The following is a 16613-nucleotide window of genomic DNA, read 5'->3' on the forward strand; positions in this document are numbered from 1 at the left end:
TTCACAAAAATAATTAAAATAGAAGTAATTATAACATTTGTCAAAGGGAGAAGAAAGGAGAAGAATCAAGTCTTGAAGTGGAGAAAAGAGAAATTTGGATATTGCATAGTAAAAAAATTAAATTTAGAAAAGAAATGAGTTTTGAAGGAGAGAATAAAGGAGAATAATGAAGTATGAGAGAAGAAAAATAAAATTTATAGAAGAAAAAGTGTGTCAGGGGTTACTCGCAATATTTGTCTCCTTAGTGAATGTTGTCAAGAGTTATCCTTCACAATTTTTTTTACTCAACATTAAATATTGTCAGAGAGGTTATTTTAAAAACTTTTGTCTATATCATACACACTGCATAAATAAAGTTTTCATTATGTCCAGAACATTGTCAGGGATTATCCTTGACAACTTTTCTCTACATTATCCACACTACACAAGTAAAATATGCATCATGATCAAAATATTGACAATGGTTATCCATGGAAAAGTAAGATTTTTTTTAAATGACGCCACAAAGTATTCAAGGGGTTATCTCTCGCGAGGTATGATAAATCAAATTTAAAATATTCAGCTAAAAGTTGTTCTAAGGGTTACTTTTTGCAATGCGGTCTTTTTTTTACTATCATGGGTTTTCAAGAGTATAACCCTTAATAATGTAACTTTTTTTTGTGACAAGATTTTTTCACTAGCAATGATCCTTAACAAAGATGCACATTTCTTTTAGTGTTTGTCTTATTGTTAGGTCAAAACTTTCCTCTCATCCAATAACACATTTATACTAATCACTACTTTATTTCCTTTTGGATCATACAATTTATATCAATGTTTCAAAACCCAATGAATCATTAGTCAAACCGCATGACTAATAAGCCAATCTACAACAATAACCAAACCATATCCCACTAAATGGAGTCAATTACATTGATTTACTCCCGCCATAATGTTATATTCAGGACCAACATTTATCTAAATCGTTAATCTCTAGATCTTTCTTAATAGCTTCTCTTCTAGATTTCTTTATAGGTTTTTCTTTATCTCTAGTTGTTTGACTTTTCTCCTTCTAATTTACTCTCCTTATCACATAATATAATGATCTTCTATCTACATGCCTAAACCAGCTAAGTCTATTTTTCATCATCTTTTATATTCTAAGTGCTATCCTAACATTCTCTTTAATATTGTCATTTCTAATCTTATAATGTATAGTATTACCATAAATCCAACACAATATTATCTTCACAGCTATAATTATTTTATTCTCGTTTTAATTCTTAGCAGAAACATTTTGTCTTGTAGAACATTATAGGTATTACTACAGTCCTATAAACTTTCTTATACTTTTCCTAAGTTTCAACATTTTTACACATAGACCATGTGTTAGAAACAATCCATTTTTATCATAACTTTCTTAGAAACAAATATGTTTTTTTACCATAAATTTATCTTGAACACTTTCATTTCACTATTGCGATTCTTTATCCATAGGTTCAAAACCTCATGATTCTCCTAACATCTCTTTAGCTACTATTCAAATCTCTTGATTCATCTTATTCCATATGTTATTTACACTTCTTTGTGGTTGTATGAAACCTCATTCCAGGATCATGTGTTAGAAGCTTCCTAATTTTTCATCCTTCAAATTCCATCACTTGATCTATGACGCCCCCATAAGATATGTCAGTCCTGCCTCCACCTTATCAAAAGCATTAAACCCCCACAACAAACAATGAATGCACTTTTTCCAAATAACTCTAGTTTTAGTATAGAGAAATCATTACTTCCTAACCAATACTCTATGTTTGTTACTTAAGCTCTCTTCCAGAATAATATTGGAGTCCAAACAATCTCTATATTACTTCATAAGAAAAAGTTTTATATGAGAATATGTCACTCCACTTAGCTGGTAAAGACATTACTCTTAACCGAAAGATGATATTTTCGAACCATGCAACAATTTGTGAAGGCCATTGGTTCAGTTGGTGAACTTGCTCATCCAACCACGCATTGGTCCTTGGTTCAAATCATGCTAAAACAACTTATGACATAAAGATGCATATGTATTTCATCTAAATAAATAAATAAATTGTATCAATGCTTTAATAAATAAATAATTTTTAATTGAAAATAAAAACATCAATCCTTTAAATATAATTAATCTATACTATAATATAAAAGAAACTATAAAAGTAATTACCAATTTTTGACATATTTATTTTTTATACAAGTTTTTTCTTAATATTATCAAACCCTTTTTAATTTACAAAGGTTCTATATCTTGTTTTATGCCGTGTATACGAAATTAATTATTTTATAATATATTTCAAAATAACAATACTATTAATATATTTAACCTATATCATAATACAATGGAAATAATAAAAGTAATTTTAATTTTGGTGGATTTTTTTTCTTTCTCTCTACACAATTATTTTTAAATTATTTTTATAAATAAACAATATACCGTTGATATAAATATTTTTATAATAAAAAAGATAGAAAAATAAATTATTTTTATATCTATAAAAAAATATACGTGCTAGATCAGAACGAACGGTTTTTTTTAACCAATTATTCTAAAGAAATCAATGTTTATTTTATATCTATGAAAGATGTTGTTTTTTTACTATTAGAAGTGTCTATTTAAAAATAGATAAAAAAATTATATAAAACAAACCAAAGAATGGTTAATACCTAAGTATATTTTAACCTCAGACAAGTCTCATTCCATCTAGAATTTGTGGGGTATTGTTTGTATAGTAATCGGTTGGCACATTATTGTACAAGTTTATTTTATGTCTTAGTGGCTTCTCGTGTGGGATACGTGGAAGCGCGTAAATGTTTTTGTTTTCGTTTTAAAATCCAATATCATATATAATTTAATTGAAGTATATTTATAAAATGATTTTACACCGTCAATTAATAATAACCGTTGAATATTAAAATAAATTTGATTTTTATTTTAAAAATTTATAAAGTAATGCAAACGGATAATAGTGATATGAATCGACGATGTAAAACTTTTTACTTTAACGATACATATTAATTGATCTCGCATTTTATTAAAAATAAATAAATAAATGTGACAAATTAGAACTTGCTTAATTAGAATAGTATGATTATCTTTGGTCAGTATCATTAATGTTTTGGGGTCACTTATGGGTGGAATCATAATAACTGCACGTCATGACTTTACTAACTACATCCACTTTTATAGACAAGAAACGTGTTTGTGTCCACATTCCTTCCCATTTTCGTACATGTGATATTTCTGCATCTCCGTCCATCCTTTTCATTTCTTCACTCATTTGGTAATCAAAATATATTATAGTATTTATTAATTTATGGAAAAAAAAAACAGAACTGACAATCTTTTTTATCATGTAGTGTTATCTTTTTTTCTTCCCAAATAAAAAAATCTAAATTGTACTCTCTCCGTACTAATTTATAAGAAAAAAACACTATTTTTTTAATAATAAATTATAAATAAAAAAATCAAATTTATTTAATTTAGTTATTTTATTATTGAAAAATTATTTTTTCAAAGTAATATCAAATATAAATTGCATTTAATTTGATTTCTTTTTCATTTTTTCTATAAACAATAATTAATCAAAATTATTTTGCATCTTTTCTTAAAACATACTTCTTCCATCCCACAATAAATTACTTATTTAAAATAAAATAATATTTAAAATAAAATAATATTTAAAATGAATGATTTATTTTAATTTTCAATACATCTTTTATCCTTCTCAATACATGATTAAGAATATTTTAGTAAAAATATTATTATTGCTCTTTTATATATTCTTTTTTTTTAATGTTTATGAAATTGTCAACTATATCATTTATCGTGGGACGGAGAAAATATTATCTATGATGTTATTTATAAAAGAAAATCTATTTTTTAGATTCATTAGATAATTAATAAATATAAAAGATCAACTTTGTCTCGGATAAAAAAGAGTATTTAGAAAAAGCACAAGAATTTAAATTTCTTAATAATTACGAAATGTTCATTTTTTAATTATAAATTGGAACGGAGTATTCATTTTTTATTTTACCACTCATTGCTAGTTTCTAGACTATAAAAAGACATTGCTCTGACCAAACAAATGAGGCTGTGTTGTGATAAGTATAAACATGGAAGATTTTGGAAATCAGCCATTGTTGAAGAAACAACATTATCATGAGAATTGTCCAGGTTGTAAGGTGGATGAAGCCAAGGAATTGAAAAAGGATGTTACATTCAGAAATATTTTCAATATATGGATGGTTGTTTTATGCAGCAGTAAGCAACTGAATGTAATTTCTTAAAGTTCTTTTTATCATTCAAATTGTTTATACTTTAATCACTCTGTTTTTTTTTGTGATATTGTTGCAGCTCTTCCAGTAGCATCTCTATTTCCTTACCTTTATTTCATGGTGAGTGATTATTTACTGTTATAATTTATTATAATTTCATTAATTTTAATTACTGTTGCAAATAATATATATTCTTAATATATGATTAGGTAAATGATTTTCATATTGCTAAAACAGAAGAAGATATCAGTTCTTATGCTGGTTATGTAGGTAAGATTCATTCTTTGATGTGTTCTATATAATCATATAGTAAGTTCTTTATTTCATAGTTATGAATGTAATGAGAATTTTATAGGATCTGCCTACATGGTTGGTAGAGCTTTGACTTCCATATTCTGGGGAATGGTAGCTGATCGCTACGGTCGAAAACCTGTTGTCGTTATAGGAATTATTTCTGTGTAAGTACTTGAAATATTATTTACAGAGTTCTGGAAACAACTTCTAACATGTCAAAAAGGTGTTTTTAGCTTATTTTTATAAGCTTGGCGGAATAGTTTTTGAATGCAATTTATAGCTTTATGTGAAAATGATTTGACTTTATTTTGTGATGATAATTTGATTTCAGTGTCATTTTCAACACATTATTTGGCCTTTGCACAAGTTTTTGGACGGCTATTATAATGAGATTCGCTCTTGGAGGTTTAAATGGTTTGCTTGGACCAATGAAGGTACCATCGATCAATACCCTTAAGCATGTTTGTTTCAAGTTTTTTTTTTTAAAACTAAAATAAATTTATATAGTGTTATATATTTTTATTAAAAAAATTTACAATTTTTTTGAAAAAATATTTAAATCAAAATTCATTTTAAATAATTTTTCTTAAAATATTATTTTAATTATTTCGTATTTTTATTGTAATTATTTGGGAGTCAAATCCAATGATATTAGAGGTAAGTTAAATTTTACACAAATCTCAACCATTAATAGAAATAAATCAAAGTGTCTTACATATGCTGCTGTCATCAGATTCAGACTCTTTTTTAGCTATTAAAATTTTAAAAAATCACTTGAATTCAATGCTATTTTGAACCGTCTTTATTTTTGTGATTTTTTTATTTGAAATTATGTAATTTTAACTATTTTGAAACTTCAAAGATATATATTTATGTTACTAGATGTCAAAATTAATCTTTTAAAATTTATAAAAATTGAGTTTCGTAAAACTTCTTGTATTTTTAATTTTTAATTTATAAAAAACTTTTAAAAATATAAAAATATTTTTTTAAAGATAAATAAATTGATTCTAAGGTTTTGGTTGGGGTTTGAAGATGAGGAAAAAGCTTCCGAAATCAAATTTTTAAAAATTACAAAAAAATATTTGATATCTTTTGAAAGAATGATTTTATATAGAATGATAAAAAAATATTTAATCATTAATATATTTTTTATTTTCATAATATTATAACACATAAAATATATTTGAAAAATTTATATAAGTCCTCTAAAATCCTCACTCAATACAAGTTAAGTTTTTTAAGTTAGAGATTTTTGATGTCACCAATAAAATAAAATCCTCCAAAATCCTTCTAATTAAAATTCTTCAATTTTTTCCATTCAATCCTACCTTTAACAAAAAAGAATATTGAAATTTATGTAGTTCAATATCTTAATATCTAAGGTTATTTATATAATTTTCTTTTTCGTAATCTCCTTCTTTAATAGGCTTATTCTTCTGAAATATTTAGAGAAGAGTACCAAGCTTTAGGACAATCAACGGTAAGCTTCACTAAATTTTATATCTCACATTTCTTTGAATCACATCTCCGTTGTTATAAAAATATTTTAAGATGTGCTATGATTTCAGGTTGCAGCTGCTTGGGGAGTTGGTTTGGCCTTTGGACCAGCATTGGGAGGTTATTTGGCTCAGGTAATTGTTTTTTTCCATTTGTTTCTAATGGCTTCTATGGTAAAATACTTCATAAAAATCACTTTTTAACATGGACATAACATACCTTGTGTTGCAAGCTATATACTAATAACACTTCAAATTACCCCATGTTCGATGCTTCACATATGTCAGTTTTTTAATCATTAATGGTGTTTACAAGTCGGTATTTCGTTTGGTGTCCATGTCAGTATCAGTGCTTTCGTATTGAGAAGGCTGATCTTTGAAATTCAATTCTATATTATTGGGAAAAAATGAAAGCTTTGTTTAAATTCACTGATTTCTCTAATAGTTTGTGAAATTTTGTTTTACAGCCAGTCCAAAAATATCCAAATATATTTCCAAAGGATTCCTTTTGGGATAAGTAAGTTTTTTTTTTCATTTTACAATTAACTTTAATCCTCTATTTTCTTTTACTTTATTGTTGTACTAAGTTTCTCTTCCCAAATCTTAAATATTTTACAGGTTTCCATACTTCCTACCAAGCTTCTTTGTATCAGCTATGGCACTTGTAGTTGCAATTTCCTGCATTTGGTTACCGGTACGAACCTTCAATTCTAACATATTTGATCATGAATCACACATATATTTAAAGCATGTGAGATCGCTTATGATAACGACTTATTTCTCCTGCATCATTGTAGGAGACACTTCATAACCACAAAGTATCCACCGAAGAAAATGAAGCTTTAGAAAATGGAACCAAGGAGTCTGACAAAAACAAGATGATAAAAAAAGATGAAAACCTTCTAAGGAATTGGCCCTTAATGTCATCTATTATTGTTTACTGTGTTTTTGCAATTCATGACATTGCTTTTATTGAGGTATTACTATGACTCACTTTAGCTTCTAATATTCTTCTATCTTTGCATCTGTAATTCTTATTCTATGTTTTACTTTTGAAGATTTTCTCATTATGGAGTGTTAGTCCTCGAAGGTTAGGCGGTTTGAACTTTGAAACTAATGATGTTGGAAATGTTCTTGCATTATCAGGTACATTTATAGAAAACACTGGCATATAAACTTGTATCTAACATATCTCTATTTGGTAATTTCATCATTCAAGGGATAAAAAACAAGATTTTTCTTGAACCATCTTCAATAATTTTCTCCAATTGTATTTGCATTGCTATGTTTCTAAACTATTTACTTGTAAATTATTCAGGTATAGCTATTATAATATTCCAGCTTGGCATATATCAATCAGTCCAAAAAATCTGTGGATCTATTGTCCTTGCTCGCATTGCTGGGGTTAGCATTCAAACTTTCTATTAACAAAAACTCGGATTCAGCATTTCGTTATTTATTTAATTTCTTAAATAATGTCTCCACCGTATATTTGTATAGGTGTTATCGATACCAATCTTGCAAAGCTTCCCCTTCATGACAAATTTGTCCGGCTTCGCATTGAACATATCGATATATAGTGCTGTTATTCTAAAGAATCTTCTCATTGTGAGTTTACTTTGCTAAAACACGAAGGAACGATTTAACTTTATTGGAAGATTTTATCTTTGTTAAACTTGCCTGATTGTATTCTTTTTTGCTGGATTTAGGAAGTAATTTCTACTGGTTTATACATTCTGCAAAATAAAGCAGTGGTATGATTTTTTTTCTACTCTTTATATATTTTTTTCTTATACAAAGTTATGTAATGGAATTGCAATAAGATATATGACATGTTGGTTCCGAAAATAGGATCAACACCAAAGAGGCGTAGCAAATGGAATTTGCCTAACTGCTATGTCAACATGCAAGATAATTGGTCCAGCTGCAGGTGGTGCAATGTGAGTATCCCTTTGATTTTCTTGTTTCTATTTGACTTATAAATAAGAATTATGTAGCACCGACACTTCATATTGAAGTCACGTTCATACTTTGATCCTTCTAAATGCAGATTAACTTGGTCGCAAAAACGGATGCATGCTTCTTTCCTCCCGGGTATGACCCTCATATGATTTTCTTAAACTTGTTTATAATTTTGTTGATAGGATATTCGTGGAGCAACAGATGAAGTACGTACACAAAATAGACATTGATAATAATTTAAAAAAATGAAAGTGATTAAATACAATAAATGTCAGTGTCGTATCAATATCAATGCTACATGCTATTTATAAATGTCAGTGTTATAATTTTTGTCTATATTGCAGGTCCTCATCTGGTCTTCACTGGGCTCAATATTGTTGAAGGAGTTGCATTGTTGTTGACATTGAAACCATTCTTGACCGAAAGAAAAACACCCTCGGAACAATTGTATTGATATTAATAAATTCTTTTAAGAGGTGAAGAATGTGAATTAATGTTAAATTCTTGCATTAGGGTGATGAGAGTATAGCAACTGGAATACCATCAAAAGAAAGTATACAGCGTAACAATAATACCGTTATATGACTATGTTCTGAAATATGTATCATGCAAGATTTATCATTATTATTGAGATTTCATGATATATGATACATAGGGATGAAGTTTTGGCATAGATTAGTTGAGTTTGAAATTCTTTATTCCATTTGAATATTTTATGTAATACCGACACCTTGTAAAATTTATCTATTCATGTTGAGTTTCTTGAATTCTACAAGTTTGATGTAAACCATAATAATGAAGCTGAATATTCTCTTGAATATTCGGTTGAATATTAGTTGGCATGAGTTGTTACTTAGCATTTACTTAGACAGATTGTTAGTATCAATTATTGATTTCCTCTATTAAGAGTCAATCCTTTATTTAGTCTTAGATTGATTTACTGCCTTAAATAGATCCGTTGATTGTCTCTTGTACAGATATATATTGCTTGTCATTGTATACAGAATATTAAGAAATTGAGTAGAAACATTACAGTAGTTTCTGTCATTTCTATATGGCATCAGAGCATGATTCTGATTCAGAGAATAAAAATGAGAAAAAGGTGGAGAGGAACAATGCCTCCAACGAAACAAAAACACCTTCCGCTATCACAAATACATCACCGTATTACCTCAGTCCCTCTGACAATCCAAGAACACCACTTGTGGCTGCGACGCTCAAAGGCGAGAACTACCGCAATTGGGCACGTTCCATGAGGACGACACTTCGCACAAAAAACAAGTTGGGTTTCAATGATGCAGCGATCAAGAAACCTGCGAGAACAAATCCAGATTTCTACAATTGGGAGAGAGCGGATTCAATGGTCATGGTGTGGATAATTAATGTTGTAGATCCAGTTTTGCATGGAAGCACCTCTCATGTATCAACTGCAAGAGATATATGGGAGGATCTAGAAGAGAGATTTGCTCAAACTAACGCTCCAAGAATCCACCAGTTATGGCGAATGTTGTGTTTAATGGAGCATGAACCAAACATGTCTTTGACAGAATATTATACCAAGTTCAAAAGTCTTCTTGATGAGCTAGGTGAGTTACATCCACTTCCGGAGTGTACCTGCGGTGCATCTAAAGAGATTCTGAAGAGAGAGGAAAGCCAACATGTGCACCTCTTCCTTGGAAGTCTTAACAATGAGCGACTTGAGCATGTTAAGGCAACCATGTTGAACACCGAACCTTTGCCTTCGCTACGACGGGTCTTCAATCACGTCATCAGAGAAGAGGCCAGGATCACAAGTGAAAGAGATAAGATGGTCGTAGTCAAGGGAGAATCGGGAGGATCTGCCTTTTATGCTCCAAATCAGAATAGGCTAAGAAGAGATGGACAAAAGCCAAAATGTGATTATTGTGGCAAAGTTGGTCACACCAAGGCAAGTTGCTTTGAGATTACAGGTTATTCAGAAAACTGGGGCACGCGAAGGATGTAACGTTATCCAAGAGACAATGGAGGACAACCCAGAGCTCACTATGCACATGTTACTGAAGATCAAAAAGAAGAGAAAGAAACAATGCAGGGGCGAGCGTTGCATGGTTCGCGTGTGATGCATCATGACTCTTTTGATGCTGGTAATGATATGTTATGCAAGGATAAAAAATGGATCTTGGACAGTGGTGCATCACACCACATGACCCCTCTCTTATCCTTAATGAGAGGGGTAACCAAGATTGAGAAACCTTTCTATATCACTGTTCCTACAGGGAATGCAGTGTTAGTAGAGGAAATGGGGATCATTGATCTTAGCAAAGACATAACTTTGCACGTTTTATTTGTGCCTGAGTTTGATTGCAATTTGATTTCAATCTGTCAATTGACTAGCGATTTAAATTGCTTTATAACTTATCATTCTAATCATTGTTTGATACATGACCTTGTCACGAAGAAGAAGATTGGTTTAGGTGATGTACATGGTGGGGTTTATGTGCTGAGGCAACAAGTTCAAGGGTCAGCTTTTAAGGCTCATCATGAAAACGAAACTGCTCTCTGGCGTGCACACATGGGACATCCCTCTTCTCAAGTCATGCAACGTATATCTCAACTAGTGAATTTTAATTTCAAAAATAATGTAGTCCATTGTTGTGACATATGCCATAGATCAAAACAATGTAGACTTCCATTTCCTATTAGTTATAATAAAGATGAATCCTTTTGATCTTATACATTGTTGTAATACCCCAAAATTTACCCTTCATTTTTTCTTGGAAGCATGGGATTATGTTTCACACTTCATTAGCATCATACTAGGTCATACTCATTGCATACTGCATTAGTGACTTGGGAATCAGGTTTTGATTGATCACTCCTTAGTAGAAGGAGCCCACACAAAGCAATATTGAGAATTGGACCTCATTCTCTGAGTATACAAGTCTCAAGGGTCTTAGGGGGATCCAGGTATCTTATTATGGTCCTCAGTTCATCAGTGAAAGATTCAGAGCTATCAAAGTGTTGATCTGGATTTAATCAGGAAATTAGGGTTTCATGGCTACCTGCAACAGGAAATGTTTGGTTGGAAGTAGAGGAGCTTATCCATGTCATGATTGGAGAGGCATCTTGGCCTAGGAAGACTCACAATTATCTCAGAAAGATCCATTGGCAGTCAGTGCAATTAGTTCCTGATCAATTTTTCCCTAAATTAGGGTTTGATATAAAATCAGTTTATTTCTGATTCTTTGGGTGAAACTATTTTCCATGGCCCTCCATATGTCCACAAGGGTCTACATACAAAAAAATCAGTCTTTTATTTGAGCCAGAGGTGCTTCAATTGATCACTGGAATCGGGAATCAGACAGTTTGAGAAAAGTCAACTGTGGGGCCAGAAAAGTCAACTCCTGACTTTTTGAGAGTGGAATCTCAAAATTCATGCCTAAGGGAGTCTACATGTGAAATTTGATCAAGGTTGGATCATGGATTCATCATTTAATCAGGAATTGGAAAAGTTACTTAATTTGGAAATGGTTGACTTTCCATTTAGGGCAAGTTTTCATGATTGTTGCACTCACTTTAAGCCCATTTTCCATCAAGATAAAAGCTCCATTTAAAAAGTTCTCCAACATGAAAGTTGTTCCTCTTGTTCCAATATTTCTATAGATATAAAGTTTTCTCCATTTTGATTAAAATTGGGAAAGTTATGTTTAGTCAAAGTGGGACATATTTTTAGGACACTTAGAAAAATTTCTAAGTCCAAAGATCTTCAACGTTTGTCAAGACTTCTTGGCCGGTTTTCTTGCACTTCAAGGCATCATTTGAAAATGTTTTCTTCACAACAATTGTACCTTGCCATGTCCTCTTTCACATCCTTTTGGAATTATCTCATTTGGATTCATGGTTTGAGAAATACATTCACCTAAAGTGGGCTTCATGACTTGATTTTCTAGGCAGATTTAGGCCAAACTGGCCCAACCATTTTTGCAGTTGTGAAACCTGAACTTGAGGTCATTTTTTCACCTTCTTCCATTCATCATTTCAACTTGTGCTCAACATGAGAGATGACATACTCCATGAGATCTTGCTACTGTTTGCATTATTTCATCATTTGGTGACTTGATTATCAAGTTACATGGCCTCAAAGTCACCACCTTGGAATGTTTTTCTTGCTTACCAAACCAGCCATGTTGTATGCTGCACAAACCAGCCCACGTTTTTGTTACCTCATTTTGGGCCTTGCAGCAATATGTCCACTCACTTAAACTTTGTCAAGTAAGAAGCAATTTCACATGCCCTCTTTCTACACCTCACTTTGGTTCATTTTGTTTATGGACAAAAATCATTATTCTAAGCCCATTAAGATTATTTGACCTACATATTTAAAAGATGCAAACTCTAAACCTAAGAGGCATTGGTGAATTTTCGTTGGAAGCAAGGCAAAGAGCATCACAAGTCAGCTTCCATCTTTCAAGTGGAAGCTTTGAAGCACCAAGAAGGAAACACCATTCCACTTCCATTCTCTCCCCAATCAAGAGGCAGTGGACCTAACATCCACTAGGTAACCCTCTTGCTTCTCTTCCATGTCCATGTGTTGATATACCTATGCTTATTATTGTTCACCATGCTATTTATATGCTTGCTTACCATGCTCATCATCATTACCATGCCAATCATGTACTTGTGAAGCCCTCAACACGAGGCAATGTCTATGATATTGATTTGTGCTGCTGAGTTTTTGCCCTAGCCCGTGCCCATGTTGTCACCTTGTTAACAATATTGCTCCATGATTAAGTCATCATTTTACTCAAACAAAGTCACCATGTTAATCTACACATTTTGTACTTGAGTTTTGGTTTTTATTTCATGTCGTTTGGTGCCCTATGGTGGTCGTATTCTTGAGTGGAAGTTTGTGAAAACCCACTGCATTTTCGTGTTTGCATGGCTAGGGTTTGTCTCCATGAAGAAGACGATGATGTGGCGCTTCAGGAACCGTTATATCCAATGCTCTTGTTTTAATCTTGGCCGCCCACCATTTTTTGTATTTTAGTCACTTATAATAATGTGACCAATTGATGTTATGTCACATGGCCTTTTTTAATTAAAATGTTATTTAATTGTGTCACGCTGGATTTAAATATTTGGTTGGACCATGGGCCTTCGCCTGCTTGCTTTCCACACCCCCTTTCCTGGCCCATCAGCTGATCCATTCCTATTTTATTTCTTTATTTTAATTTCAATTTATTTTCTGTTTTGATTTTAATCATTTTAAAATATTTTCTTTATTCATAAAAATATCCAAAAATATTTTCCATATTTCTTAATGTCTTATTTAATTTTATTTAATTTTTATTTTCGTATTTATTTAATGTTAATATTTTATTTCAATTATTAATTCCAAATGGTTTATATTAACACACATTTTTTTCTTGATTTTATTTTTATGTCTTAAAATTATTTTTAGCTTTTGATTTTTGGGATGAAGGTTGACCACTGTCCTATGGAAAACCTGACCTTTTCTTGGAATTTTATTTCCCATTTTCAATTTATTTTGGATTTATTCTTGACCTAGTCTTGTTGGTTGACTTTTAGTTTGACCTTTATTTTGTTTCAATTAATTTACATACCAATTTTCATTAGTTTAAAAATCTTTTTGGGGGATGATGATGTCCTGACCCCATCTAACTTAGTTTATTTTTTCATAATTTTATTGATTAATTTACTATTTGTTTGATATTTATTAAGTTGACTCGAATTTTCAGTTGACTTCTTTATGATCGATGTTTGATTTAGGGTTTGCTTATGGCAATTGAAGAGATCTTTTGATCCTCCCTTGTTCATCTCATATGCCATGTATTAGAGGCCTTTTATCTTGATTTTATTTGATCCTTACCTCATTTCCTGATTAAATTATTCAGTGGACCCTTTTGTGCATATTTTCATCTGTCCGATTCATCTGTTATCTCTTATACTTGTTTCTCTCATTCATGCTTTCTATTGCTTGATTGTTTAACATTGTTCATATATCTCATGCCTCATTTAATGCTCCATTATTTCATTCTTTGATTATTGGATTTGATTATACCTGTTTACTTATCTGATTTGATTGATAACTGTTGCCTACTTGTATGATGTATGAGGCATATATTCTTATTGTTTGATTGCCATGAACCATCCCCATTCATAACAAATGTACCCCTCTCCCATGAAGTGTATAATGTTTATTCTTTCATTCTTTATTCATCTGTTAATACAAGAATTAAAACGAACATCCGATAATCATTTCAAAAGAAGATCAAAAGCTCGATCCAACGTCGAGTAATCATTTTCAAAACTTAACAGAACCAGCACGCATTCATTCATCCTTTTGTAAGTCGATTGCTTCACGTATCGCCATTTCTCTTGTAAGTCGATTGCTTCATGCATCTCCATCTACCTGTAAGTCGATTGCCTCTGGCATCGCCATCTACCCTTATCCGTGGCTCCTCTCCTTGCTCCATCCGTCGACTCTTGTTCCGTTTAGGTAGCACCCATTAGGTAGAACCCTTTGTATGATAACATAGGTAGAACTCCCTTATTCTTTGCATGCTAACATTAGGTAGATGTTCCCTTCTGTAAATCCTAACACATAGGTCCACATTCCATGACAACTCTAGGGCAGAGCTTCCCCGTCTTTTAGACCTTCCGTGCGTCTCCGATATGGTGGCATGTCAGCCCGTTCTATTGCAAAGAGGTAACTGCCTAAGACTCGATTCAACGAGATGCGACACCTACTGCTAGGACGTTGAACACATTGCCCACTGTCCTTTGACACAGCTGGTGTCCTCTTTTGTAAGTCCATGTTCAGATGGAAATCCTTAACCCCTAATTAGTCGAACTACAACAACTTTGATTCTCATGTTCAGATGAGATACGTAGGCACGGGATGCGATATCTTGCTGAGTTTTTAACCGATGACTAACAACTAAGCCTTGTTTGCTTTCGCCCTTGCTGCGATTCTTTTCTCTCGCCCTCGTTGCGATCGAGACTTTCCCTTTCTCTTGCCCTAGTTGCAATCGAGACCCTTGTTCCCGTAGTTAGCCAAACTACGTTTTGCTCTGATTCTCATTCCAGATGAGATACGTAGGCATAAGACGCGATGTCTTAGCGAGCACACTTCCCTTTAACCCATAGGTAGCCGAGATACGAAGACTCTGATTCTCATGTTCAGATGAGATATGTAGGCAGTGGATGCGACATCCTTGCGAGTCATTTTATTTTAATCTTTCTTTTAGCAGATAGTACCTTAGATATACTTACACCCTTTAGACTAGAACAACAAGAGTGGATCCCGTAGAGTACTACAAATGCGTAGGGGTGCTAATACCTTCCCTTCGCATAATCGACTCCCGAACCCAAGATTTGGTTGCGTGACCTTGTCTTTTCCTTCTCTTCAGGTTTTCTTCGATCGTTTCCTTTCCCTCCTTTGGGATAAATAACGAACGATGGCGACTCTTCTATTTTCTTTTCCTCGTCGGTTGTTTTTTTCACCTAGTTGTGACAATTGTGACTTATGGGGGAGATATATCACTAACTCTCATAATGGCTGTCATTATTTTCTTACGATCGTTGATGATTATTCGCGTGGAACATGGGTATACTTGATGAAAGAAAAAACAAAAGTTCTAAAAATCTTGATAAATTTTCTCAACATGATAAGGACACAATATAATGGAAAGGTCAAGAGATTGCGTAGTGACAATGGGACAAAATTTACCAACCATGCTTTTCAAGAAATTCTTCACCAAGAAGGAATCCTACATGAAACTTCATGCGTAGGAAAGCCCCAACAAAATGCAAGGGTGGAAAGGAAGCATAGACACATACTCAACGTTGCACGAGCCTTGAGGTTCCAAGCTAACTTGCCCATCTCATTTTGGGGGGAATGTGTTTTGACAACCACCTACCTAATCAATAGAACACATTCAATGGTTAATGATGGAATGACTCCATATGAGAAGTTATTTGGCAAACCTCCATCATATGAAGATATCAAGACTTTTGGGTGCTTGTGCTATGTTAAGAATTTAAGCAAACAACAAGATAAGTTCGACTCTAGAGTAGAAAGGTGTGTCTTTGTGGGATACCCTAAGGGTCAAAAAGGTTGGACGGTGTACAATCTAAGGAAACGATAAATTTATGTATCGAGAGATGTTGTGTTCTATGAGAATGTTTTTCCTTATGCATCACGAGAAAAGGGCAGCAACGGAGATGGCCCTCCACCAATGTTTGCTCCTCATTCCATCTCTGTTGAAGAGGAAGCTGCACCTACCCAAGATAGGCAGCAGAACCGGAATGATTTCCTCACTCAATCAGCGGAAGATCAACAAGTTGTGGAAGTAAATTCTGATGTGGTTGATGTTGTCGAAGAACCTTATAATGAAGGAGAAAGTGAGCTCACACACTTGGGGCCAAGGATCAGAAATCCACCTAAACATATGAATGACTATCATTGCTATTCGGCAGAGAAAACCCGCACATGTACATCGTCAAACTCGTTAACTTCTTCAGGTATGGTATATTCTATAGCAAATTATGTAAATTATG

General features: G+C 32.4%; 1 protein-coding gene across 1 annotated transcript; it reads left to right on the forward strand.

The window, feature by feature from the left end:
- The first annotated feature begins 4053 nt into the window (after positions 1-4053).
- LOC127085966 (protein ZINC INDUCED FACILITATOR-LIKE 1) lies at positions 4054-8922 on the forward strand. The gene is made up of 17 exons (XM_051026570.1): positions 4054-4282; positions 4376-4416; positions 4506-4566; positions 4652-4754; positions 4922-5024; positions 6020-6073; positions 6162-6224; positions 6557-6606; positions 6708-6783; positions 6887-7066; positions 7148-7235; positions 7408-7493; positions 7590-7697; positions 7799-7843; positions 7941-8029; positions 8140-8183; positions 8396-8922. Exons 1-17 carry the CDS (start codon positions 4135-4137, stop codon positions 8503-8505), a joined length of 1449 nt encoding a protein of 482 aa, XP_050882527.1. The 5' UTR covers positions 4054-4134; the 3' UTR covers positions 8506-8922.
- The last annotated feature ends 7691 nt before the right edge of the window (positions 8923-16613 follow it).

This window comes from Lathyrus oleraceus, chromosome 5 (assembly GCF_024323335.1).
Source record: "Lathyrus oleraceus cultivar Zhongwan6 chromosome 5, CAAS_Psat_ZW6_1.0, whole genome shotgun sequence".
Taxonomy (NCBI): Eukaryota; Viridiplantae; Streptophyta; class Magnoliopsida; order Fabales; family Fabaceae; genus Lathyrus; species Lathyrus oleraceus.